Here is an 11,958-nt window from a genome sequence, read left to right as displayed (position 1 = left end):
ACTTTGGGAACGGCACCTCTGCCAGGTTCCGGATGTAGAACCACTCACCGTGCCATCCCCGATTAGAGCGGTTGGGGGTGTACGGTGGGTATGCAACCCTGGGCTTCCTCTGAAGTGCGAACCCCCCGACCGAGGCTGGCAGGCTTGCCTTCCCCCTTTCCTCGAACCAGGCTCGCCCAGAGAAGAACTTCGCAAAGAAGTCCACGTGCGGCTCCATCCTGAGGAAGGCCTTGCAAACGGTGATGAAGCTAGCAACGTGCAGCACCCCGTTGGTGTTGAGGTGCTACAACTCCAACCCCCAGCGGTGCAGGAGCCCACGCAGGAACCAATGCACGGGATATCCAAGCCCGCGCTCATGGAAAGCGAGGAAGGAGATGACCTCGTCGGGCTCGGGTCGTGGGACGATGTCCCCCACCTTCGGTAGCAGCAACCCCTTCCTCGCGAAGTCTTCCAACAGTTCCTCCCTCACGACGGACAGCCTCCAATTCAACATCGTGCAACGGGAGGCGACGAACAGATCTGTAAGACTTCTTTTGCACCCTTGACCCTCCTCTCTCTCGAAACTCACCACAACGCACAAGGAAGTTTTGGCGTAAGAGCGGAAGAGGAAGCGGTATCAATCGAGGTAAGGTGAAAGGATGGGCTAAAAGACCTCTAACCCTTCCCCTATTTAATAGGGAAGGGGGCATGGAGCCCTGGCGGATAAGACGCAACCGACAGGACGCGACCCTACATGACAGGGCGTGGCTCGGGAGGGGCCCACCTACTTCTACAGCAAAGCCACGAAAAACAGGGCACAACCGCACGCAAGCGCCCCTTCGCCTTGCAAGGCAAGGGAGCGGAGGGACCAACCGTTAGAGCCTCCACGGAACCAAGGCCAGAAGGCACTCGGGTCGGTCGGACAGAGCGGAGGGACCCACCATTAGAGCCTCAACCGAACCGAGGTCGGTAGGCACTCGGGTCGGTCGGATGGTTCAGACATCCAACAGAGACAGGTAAAAGCAGAGGCAAACTAACATGCAGGGCATGACCGACCCCATCACGAATGACGGATACGGATTCCACTCGAGTGTACCTGCTATGGGTGCCTCGAGCCTGTCACTCGAACAAACTAACGTGCAGGACATGACTGACCCCATCATGAACCACGGATACGGATTCCACTCGGGCGTACCTGCTAAGGGTGCCTCGAGCCTGTCACTCGAACTATCGAGACAAGCAATGATAGCTTAGAACTTCCGATTGCGAAAATCGCGGACGAGGCGATGCTCCACACTTCGATCGAGGTAACATTACCGACCCCCCATTTACTCACTCTGCAAACAAGCACTCATTCATTCATCCATCTCATGCGTGCATGCATTCATGCATCGTACATTAATCCCATACATGCAATCATTGCATTTCAATTCCTTTGCATCACGTCACGAAGCAATTGTAGTTCATTCGATATGAGCTGCGACCGACCGAAGTTCGAAGGCTGGCCAGCAAAGGGCTTGAGGCCGCCTTGTGTCAAACAGAGCCAAGGGGAAAACACAGATGAAGCTAGAGTTCCTAACCTGATGGAGGAGAACAAGGGGTTGTCCAAACTTAATGGTAAACTGACGGTTTTGAATGAAGAGTTGACAAGGCACAAGAACGTGTTGTTGAAGAATTTCGAGGAGGTGGCTAAGGCTAAAGAGAACCTTGTCTCAGAGAGAGAGACGAGCTTCGCAATGAGATTGAGAAACTCAGTGGGATCAGGCGTATAATGTTGGTTTTATAGAGAAACTTCACCGGAACATCGAGAAAGACACCGCGACTATTGCTGAGCAAGCGAACGGAATAGCTCTTATGGGCGCCGAGCTTGAGGAGAAGACCAAATTCATTGACAAGACTCAAGCAATTTTGAAAGGGAGGTTTGATGAAAACTATGAGGCATACAAAGCTGCACTTCGCCCTTTTGGTGTCGAGCCCTATCCCTTGCCGGCTGATGGTGATGTCGTGGATGTTTGTGAGTGGATGAAGAATGAGTTCAAAAGCCTGCCCGAAGTCATAACTGGTCTTAATGATTATGCCGCATATTTCTACTTGGAAAGTACCCTTCAACTCCTTGAGGCTGAGGACTTCGATCACTTCTTGATGCTTGGAGGGGAGGAGTACAAATTCCCACTGGCTTCGGAGTTAGGTGCCCAAGAGAAAACTGGGAATGTGAGAGCGGTGAAGCAGAGTATTTTCATGTGACTCTGGGCTACATCTGGTGTAGAGTACATTCAGCAGCTTGCCAAGGAAAGGCTGGAGCGGGAGAAGGAAACGGCGGCCAAGCTCGAAGTTGAGGAGGAAGGTGATGATGAAGCTGTTGCACCTTAGACTGGGTAGGGTGCTGGGGGCTGAGGAATTCTTGTCTCCAGAATGGAGCCCCCCTAGCAAGGAAAAGAGTATAGTCCAAACTCAATGACATGAAAAGTAAATGCAGAAAAGAAAGTAAAGCTATCGCCTTCGGCATTGTTTATAGTTCCACAAGCCGAAGAAATGTGGCAATGTTCCAAGAATGTGGCAATTCCGTGCCGAGTTGGTCCGCCAGGTGAAAAGAACCTGCCTTGCCACTTTTTGTAACAATGTACGGTCCTTCCCATGCTTCCTGCAATTTGCCGAGGTTTTCCCAATTCTTCTTTCTTTTTATGACAAGGTCACCGATTTTGATTTCTCTGTGCAACACTTTCTTTTCTTTCCATCTTCTGGTTTCTTTTGGTATTTATCAATATTTTCCAAAGCTTGAATGATGTCAAGCTTGATCATGTCCTTTTCAATCTTGATGACATCCTGGATGTCCTTGGTGCACACAACTCTCAGGCTATTGTTCTTGATTTCTTCTGGTGTTACGGCTTTGGAGCCGAAAAGCAGTCTGAATGGCGTGAAGCTGTAGCTCGGGATTGGGTAGTGTTGTGCGACCAAATTACCTTCGGGAGCTCATCGACCCATTTTTCCTTCTTCTGGTCGAATAGACCTTTCTTGATTGCAGGGAAAATTAAGCCATTAGCTCTTTCTACCACACCATTTGATTGCGGGTGGTAAACCAAGGAGAATTTGACCTTTGTCCCGAGGCTGGCACAAAATTCTTTGAAATCGATGCAATTGAACTGTTTGCCATTATCGACGGTTAACTCCCTTGGTACTCCAAATCTGTAGACAATGTTTTGCCGAAAGAACTTTTGTACTGAAGCTGAGGTTATCATTGCCAGGGGCTTGGCCTCGATCCATTTTGTGAAGTAATCTACGGCAACAGCTGCGAATTTGCAATTACCCTGAGCTGTTGGGAGTGGGCCGACCAGGTCCATTCCCCACCTTTGTAGTGGCCATGATGGTGGAATAAGTTGTATTAAGAGAGATGGTGAATGTCTCTAGTTTGCTGTCTTTTGGCAGGCTTCATAGTTTCGGACAAGGTTTTGGGCGTCATGTACGGCCGAAGGCCAATAGATCCTTGCCTGATAGCCTTGCTTACGAGAGCTCTTGAGCCAATGTGAGATCCGCAAAAACCCTTGTGAATGTCGGCCAGCACAACAAAGCCAGGGCGTTGAGATTCTGGCCTTGTAAAGTTCTCCATCAATGATCGCATATCCTCTTACTTTTTGCTTGAGCCTAGCGAGCTCGACTTCGTCGCATGGCTCAAAGTGACCTCTCATGTATGCCATTATCTTGGCTTGCCAGTCGAAGTGCTGGATCGCATTTACATACTTCAGAGTTGGTTCTTTGGTGGATCGAGTCTCAATGACTTCGTAGAATGTGTTAGGAGGAATTGGTTCAGTCTGGGCTGTTGCTTTTGCGAGTTTGTCCACCTCGTCATTTTCTGCCCTCGGGATATGCTTGACGGTGAATCCCTTAAAATGTTTTTCCATTGTTCTAACCATTGTGAGATACTTCACGAGCTCTTGCTCTTTAGCCTTACTGTCTTTCTCGATGTGCTCTTTGAGACTTTATGGCACTTCTTCGTTCAAAATCAACCATGAACCCTGACAGTTCAGATGCCCACTTAGCAATTCTGCCCGAAGCTTCTCTATTTGAGAAAAGATCATGGAGAGGTTGGTTTGTGATAGCCACAATCCTATGTCCCTCAAAGTAATGACGCAGTTTGCGTGCTGCCATCACCACTGCATAGGCGATTTTCTCCAACTCTGAATAGTGTATCTTTGATCCACTAAGGGCCTCAAATGCGAAATAAACTGGAATTTGCTTTAGTTTGCTATCGATTTCCTTCTCCTGAATTCGGACGACGCTTACCGCCGTGCACGAAGCTGAGACATAGAGCAGCAGTGGTGACTTGGGCTCCAGGGGGCATAGCTTTGTCATAGACTGCATGTAATCTTTGAGTTCTTAGAAATCTTGGCGCTGCTCTTCCCCCCATTCAAAGGTTTTGGAGCTTCGTAAGACCTTGAAGAAGGGTAGGCTTCATTCTGCAGCACGAGGGATAAATCTGTTAAGGGCGACCACTCTTCCGGTAAGCCGTTGAACGTCTTTGACCGAAGCTGGCTCCCTTATGTCGAGGAGTGCTTGAATTTTGTCAGAGTTGGCCTTAATGCCCTTGGTGGTGACCAGACAGCCTAGTACCTTGCCTCGCTGAACCCCGAATACACATTTCTTAGGGTTTAGTCTCAGATTTGCTGCCCTCAAGTTGGCGAAGGTTTCAGCAAGGTCACGAATATGATCGGCCCTTTTGTCGCTTTTGACGACTATATCATCGACGTAAGCAAGAATGTTCCTGTGAAGCTAGTTTGCTAGTACGATGGCGGTCATTTTGGAGAATGTTTGTCCTGCATTTTTGAGTCCCTCGGGCATTTGCACAAAGCAAAATGTTCTGAATCGTGTCACGAAGCCTGTTTTTCCTTCATCTTACTTTTTTATTCTGATTTGGTGATAGCCCGAGAATAAGTCCAATAGCGAGAGCATTTCGCTGTTGGCAGCGTCATCCATAACTTTGTCGACCCTTTCTAACGGGTAATCGTCTTTGGGGCAAGCTTTTGTTCAAATCTATGAAATCGATACACATTCTCCATCTGCCATTCTTTTTCCTAACAGGTACAGTGTTGGCAAGCCATTTTGGATAAAGGATGGGTCTGATCACGTTGGCTTCGAGTAGTCTGTCTACTTCTACTTTTACTACGTGGACCTTCTCGTCAGACATTTTTTGGCTTTGCCCCTAGTCTAATGTAGAGGTTGTGCTCAATAATCTCTCTGTCTACCCCCTGAAGATCACTTGGGGACTAGGCGAAGGCATCTTTGTTCTTGTTCAGAAATGCAATCATCTCATGCTCTTCTCTGGGTTCGAGGTTTGCTCTAATAGTGACGTATCTGTTGGCGATGTAGCCATCCAAGAGGACTCTTTTGGTTTCGCCGTCTGCACTTATCTTTATTTTATCTTTGTCTCTCTTGGGTTCGACATAGGGCTTCTTCGTTTCGTGCTCTTCAGCTTTGCTTGCAGCTGCGAGATGGTGGACATACTTTTGTCCCAGGGTTGAACCCCTCTCAATGTTTCTTGCCATTTTGCTGATCTCCATACACAGAGATCACTCCTTTGAGGGCTGGCAGTTTCATGCAGAGGAAGAGTTGTCTGATAGTTGCATCCATTTTGTTTATGAAGCCTCGTCTGAGGATGGCAAAGTAGGGGTAGCACATTTTGACTACATCGAAAGTGATGTGCTTTGTTCTCGCATTGTCGAGGTTTCCAAATGACACTGGCAGGGAAATTTTTCCAAGAGCTTTGATTGGTATGCCACTGAAACCAAGCAATGGGACTTCAGCCGGTTTGAGGAGGTGAGGGTCCATCTTCATCTCTCTGAAGGTATTGGCGAATATGATATCCACAGAGCTGCCTGTATCAACCAAGACTTTCCCTATCTTCCAATTTGCGATAATTGCCTCTATCACCATTACATCGTTATGCGAGGCTGTTTTCAATGTGAAATCATCCTCTGTGAAGGTGATTGGCATGTGCGCCCATTCTGGCTTTGATGGAGGGCCATCAAAGATGATGGTGTTTACTCGTCTGAAGTAGTCTCGCTTCTGCCTTTTGTTTTCAAACTTGAGGGTGGATCGTCCAATGATTGGCATTATTGTGCCGAAGGTTGGTATGGGGTTGGAGTTTGTTTCACGAAAGTCGGATTGTGAAGACCCTCCGGAGATAGGCATTATCATGCCGTAAGTTGGTATTGCGTTAGGATTGATGCTTGGTGGGTTTGGTTCAACTTTTGGGATTTCATTTGGCAAGTTTGGTGGTGGTAGTAGTATCTCGTGGCGAGACTGAGGTGGTATGTTTGTGTTTCACAGTTGGATTTGTGGTTGGAAGGTGTGCGAAGGTTGCTAGGTTATCGGTGGTTGGAAGTTTGCGAGGCTTGCTGGGCTTGGGTAATATGTTGGATGTGGGTAGAACATTGTGTGATGGATGGTTTTTGGTGCTTTTGCGGCTTCTTTGGTTGCTTTCTTTTCTACCTATCATTTTGCGGCTTCCAGAGTTATGGGACACCAATCAGTTGCATGATTGAACTGCTTTCCATGGAATATGCAATGGAATGGCCTTTGTTGTTTGGGCTGATTATTTGGCTTCGGAGGGCCGTTGCTTCGGCCTCTTTCTCTGCCATTGTGTCCGCCTCTGTGGTTGTTGGGGAAGTTGTTATGGCTTTGGTGGTGCTGGTTTTGAGCTTGGTTGTGATTGTGATTTTGGGTTTGATGCGAGGGTTGATTGCCTTCGATTCTCATCACGTGGTGGGGTTGATTCTATTTGTGATTGTATGGCGAAGCCTGCCAATTTCTGCTTTTTTTCTATTTGCCTGTGACTATTTCTTTCAGCCACCCTTCGTCTGTGGTCTTCATCTGACCTGATGTATTTCTCTAGCTCCATGAATAGTGCTTCCATTATTTTGGGTTTCTTTCTTCTTAGCTTCGATGTTGTCGGTCTTGAGTTGAGCCCCGCGATGCATGCTGAAATCGCAATACAGTCAGCCACATGTGGCGTCTACGACTAAAGCTGTACAAATCTCTTGACATAGCTGGCGACTGGCTCTTTATCTTTGTGTTTGGAATGGAAAAGGTCGGCTTCGTCGGTCATGGTTTGATAGAAGCCTTGGAAGTTCTAAGTTAACTTTGTTTTCAAATCTACCCAACTGCATACTGAGTGTGGAGGTAGCAGTGAGTACCAGTTTAGTGCTACCCCTTCACAAGCTATGATCAATGATTTTGCTAGCACGACATCGTCACCCCCAGCCGAGGCTATAGTAGCTTCGTAGCTCATTAGAAATTGGCGTGGGTCTGTCTGGCCATTGAACTTAGGCAAGGCAATTGACTTGTAGGTGGTAGGCCATGGGGCAGTTTGAAGTCCGATTGACAGTGGGGAGCTCTTGTCAAAGACTCCATATGTATTCATTGCAGGTGGAGGGTCGTGCGGACCGAAGTTGTGGTTGGTGTATATGACCCGTGTAGGACCAATGTTGAAGGCTTGGGTAGATGGGGGCGTTGGTTGTTGTGGTATACCTTGAAGGTACTCGAGTTCCTTTAATTCTTGTTGTAACTCTTCTAACTGCTTTTTGGCCTCGCTCAAGATTGCTACCTTGTTGGCTGCCTCTCTTTGAGCTTGCAGTTGCTGTGCGAATCTTTCTTTCTGCCTTTTCATTTCTTCAAGCTGCCTCAGGACTGAAGCTAGCTCATCCTCTGAGTTGCTTGGGGCTTCATCTTCTATATCTATTCGCGGCTGATATTCGTTGTAGGTGTCCTGCGCGGCATTTGCTTTCAGTGCTTTTGCTCTGAGGACCTCTTCGACTCTCATGTGGCGATCTGCTGAACTGCCTCAGATGAAACAAGTTGCCTGCCTATTGCAGCTTCGAGCTTGGATGTGGTATTCTTCTTCTTTTGCGGTGGCATTGTGGGTTTCTTGGTGGCTTAAAGCACCGTGGGCGCCAAATGTTGGGTCGTTACTCCTTGCGAAGCCAAGACTCAACAAGATTAACAAAGGAGTGGGAATACGAATTGTCACTTCATTGAAAGATGTAATGTCCCTTTACAATGGGAGGAGACCCCCCTTTATAGTGTCCGGAAAGCCCGTGCACTTTACATAGTTGCCCTCACTCAACTGCTACATTCCCAGAATATTCCTTACATTTGAGTCATTCGTGCGTCACGTTTTTAGGGCTATTCTAACAGTCCTGTGATTTCCGCTCTCACAAGGCTCCGTGTTTTGCGCTCCTTTTGTCACTCACGCCATCGTGTTTTGCAGGTTCGCACCCGAGGCCCAGCCTGTCTTCAGGCACTTTGGCCTTCTCGCTGGTGATTTTCTTCCCGGGGCTAGCGGCCAAAGCGAGCTTCGGGCGTCGCGTTGTCCTCAATCACTCACCCTAAGCTCTCTCAACCTCGGTCATGCTTGTCTTCTTTCCGGCATATTGACACTAAAGCAAGATCATCAGGTTAGGAAAAAATGTTGATTCACCCTACCTTCGGCTCCGAGCCTCACATGGCACCCGAAACCAGGAAGTTATTCCCGAAGCTGTGAGCTTCGTGAGGACCCATGTTGTTGCTTGGTTCGACTGACCTCGAGGGTGGCCATGCTTTTGGGCGATCCCCAACAATAACGTCATTTTTTCACAAGCAATACTTTTCATGGAATTATATCAAAATAATGATAATGGTTTACCTTCAAGTGATGTCATCCACAGGCACGATGCAATTTCACAAAAAGTAATTCTAGTCAATGCAGTTCCTGCCAGGCACCCTGTAATTGGAGATCATGATAATATCAAAATGCATCACAAGTCAAAATAAATATAATCCACAACAAAATAGATGGAACATTGATACTTATGCATATTCTGGTCTACAACAACCTTTGCAACCATTGCAATGTGGTTGTGGACATCTGCTGCGAGAAATTGTTTATGCCCGTCGATATCGTTTTGATGGACCACCAAATGGAGGAATGCTAGTGTACTTTAATAGAGATGGTTTATAATGTAGATGGGTTATACAAAATTATAGAATAAGACATGATCTTATTTAAATAATTGTGTAACTAAATAAAACTAACTTTGTATCCGCCAAATAGATCACCATTGCTCCATATGGGTGAAGTAATTTGTAGTCTATTGGACCAACAAATACTACCACCGCTACTACATCCACCTCAGTCCCATGAGGTAGAGCCATTGCAGTTGCCAGATTCATGAAATCACCAGAATTGTTCTGAATAAATATATAACAGATGTTGATGTAGTGGATGTGCACGTGCGTGAGTTATAAGGTTTACAATAGTAATGAAGAAATATCATTTAAACATCAGCTGAAATACAGATGCGTACGCACGCACACGCACTCGCACGTACTAACACACTTGTTTGCGAAGGCGAGACATCTAGATATACAGGTACACACACACACGCGCACACACATGTATACATATATGTATATATATATATATATATATATATATATATATATATATATATATATATATATATATATATATATATATATATATATATATATATATATATATATATATATATATATATAAACATATATATAAACATATAAAAACTAAACTAAACAATTGAATTGATGCACGGAGCACTTCTCACCATCCTGGATTCTTGCGCGAGAGCAGCAATGAATCGATGGCACAACTTTCAGCGCTTCGGCACTCAAAAAACCGGACAGGTATGAGTGGGCAAGCAAGTGCCTCAATAGCATAGGACTCGCATATATATAATCATGTATAAGGCTTATAATTGGTAATAAAAACAATTGTCCACTGCTGACCGGATTTTTTGCTGTTGACCAGCACGTCTTCTTTCTTTTCCACGTTTGCACTTGCCAAATTTGCTAGCATGCCATATTGCTCACGCCTAATTCTTGCAAAATGTTATATTCTTTCCTTATTTGCATGCATGTGGATCCATCTCTAATTGCTGCGTATGATTTTGTGTTGGCCGCAACATGTTAGTTAATTTCCTTTATTTACTTGATGTGTCTCGTGCATGCTTTCCTCCTTAATAAGTGCGGCCACTAAAAAGGCATCAAATCTTGAATATAATACTGACTTATATATGGTTATTAATCTCAAAAAGGAAACATTATTTTTAGGGATAAAATAAAGCAAATTGTCCATTCCAATTATCCAAATCATGACACGGCACACAGAATTAGCCAAAATCGACGAAATAGTAGTAGTTAAAAATGAAATTCAACAAAACGCGCAGAGTAAGCCATTCACGATTACATGTTCCATAAAACAATGGTTAATGCATGTAAGTAATTCTGCTCGACATCCATAGACATTCCTACTACAGATATATAGACAACCTATTTACAAAGAAGATTGGAATTAATACAATATATCACAACCTTTGGAAGGTCCGCCAGGAGATTACGTGGTGTCGTCGTAGACGGGACCTCCACCATTCTCACTCGAGCCTTCCACATGACTGCGTTTGCTAGGTGGCCCGCTGTCATCGCTGTCTTCACCATCATCACTATCGTTGCTGTCATCATCGTCGCCATCGTCGCTGTCGTCGTCTTCGCTATCGCCGCTGTCGTCATTGTCGCCGTCGCTGTCATTGTTGACACCTTCACTGATGTCTTCATCACTTTCAACGCCGTAGAATTCGTCAGCCAAAGACCCACGCTCACCATCAGATGACACTTCAATAGAGTCCTCCTTATCATCATCTGAGACAACCTGCGGAAGCTTGGGAGGCCACAGCCCTGCAGGATCAATCAGGGAATCTAGCAGGGTTGGCATTGTTGTCGTACGCGTGAATCTCTATGCCTCCTACACTGTAAAAAACGGTGCAGTTCAGGAATGGAAATATGAGGAGGAAATGCTGTGGTTATGCATCAGCGCAGTAGTGCGATGGCATATTTATTAATCGTGATATGGCGTGACCGATAAGTTGCGTCGTTTCGTTCCAACAATTCGCCAATGCTCAATGGTCCTTTCATGCCTTCTGGCAACTGCACAATACGGTTCTTGCTGAACACGTGTGGCTGCTAAAAAGGCATCAGATCTTGGATAATATACTGACTTATACATGGTTATTAATCTCAAAAAGGAAACATCATTTTTAGGGGCAAAATAAAACAAATTGTCCATTCCAATTATCCAAATCATGACACGGCACACAGAATTAGCAAAATTTGACGAAATAGTTCAAAACCAAATTCAACAAAATGCGCAGAGTATAGCCAAACTAATGGAAATTCAAGAATTAATATATTATCCAACAATCCCTAATCAACTATATCTTCCGTGCCTTTAGTGTTGCTGCTCTCCTCATGGCTCTCTTCATCGGAGCTACCTGGTTTGTCCACGTTGTCCTTGCTATTGGAACCTTGGTTCTCACTGCGAGGCTGCTCATGCACTGCTCCAGCCATCTCTTAAACACCATCTTGATCTAGACATCTTCTCTTCTTACGTGGCTTGTCATCGTCTTCCTCTTCATCGTCTTCTTCGTTGTAGTCGTCCTCATCCTCTTCGACCTCATCTTCTGCTTGATAGTCCTCATCTTCTTCGGCCTCATCACTATCCCAATCATCGTCCTACCTAGCCTCTTCCTCCTCTTCTACTTAGTAGTCCTCATCCTCTTCCGCCTCGTCATTTTCCCATTCATCGTTGTCCTCCTCCTCTTCTGGTGCAGTCGTGTGATCCTCTTCTTCTCCACACTCCTCTAGTTCAGAATCACTGTCCTCTTCTTTATCCTCTTCTAGAACCCATTCACCATTCTCTACTTCATCTGTTGGCTCTACCTCAGTGCTTTCTTCTTCATGTTACTCTACATTAGACGGCACGTTACTGCCGTCTGTGGGAGACTCAAGCGGCTCTTCAATGCACCTCTTTCAGGGGACAAGGTGGTTTGTCAGCCGGCTCCATTGTAAGATTGTGTCTAGTGGGAAAAATAAACTGGTCGTGATTAGGACATATACAAATCTTAAATATAGTTTCCC

General features: G+C 45.8%; 1 protein-coding gene across 1 annotated transcript; it reads right to left on the bottom strand.

Annotated features, from left to right (window-relative positions):
• Positions 1–10,381: 10,381 nt before the first annotated feature.
• Positions 10,382–11,388, bottom strand: LOC101774009 (trigger factor-like). Its single transcript, XM_004977700.1, has 2 exons — positions 11,313–11,388; positions 10,382–10,719 (listed from the first exon to the last, which is right to left on the bottom strand). The coding sequence occupies exons 1-2, from the start codon at positions 11,386–11,388 to the stop codon at positions 10,382–10,384; spliced, it is 414 nt and encodes a 137-aa protein (XP_004977757.1).
• Positions 11,389–11,958: the final 570 nt, after the last annotated feature.

This window comes from Setaria italica, chromosome VII (assembly GCF_000263155.2).
Source record: "Setaria italica strain Yugu1 chromosome VII, Setaria_italica_v2.0, whole genome shotgun sequence".
Taxonomy (NCBI): domain Eukaryota; kingdom Viridiplantae; phylum Streptophyta; class Magnoliopsida; order Poales; family Poaceae; genus Setaria; species Setaria italica.
The sequence above is the reverse complement of the archived record's forward strand: the minus strand, read 5'-3'. Positions and strand labels throughout refer to the sequence as shown.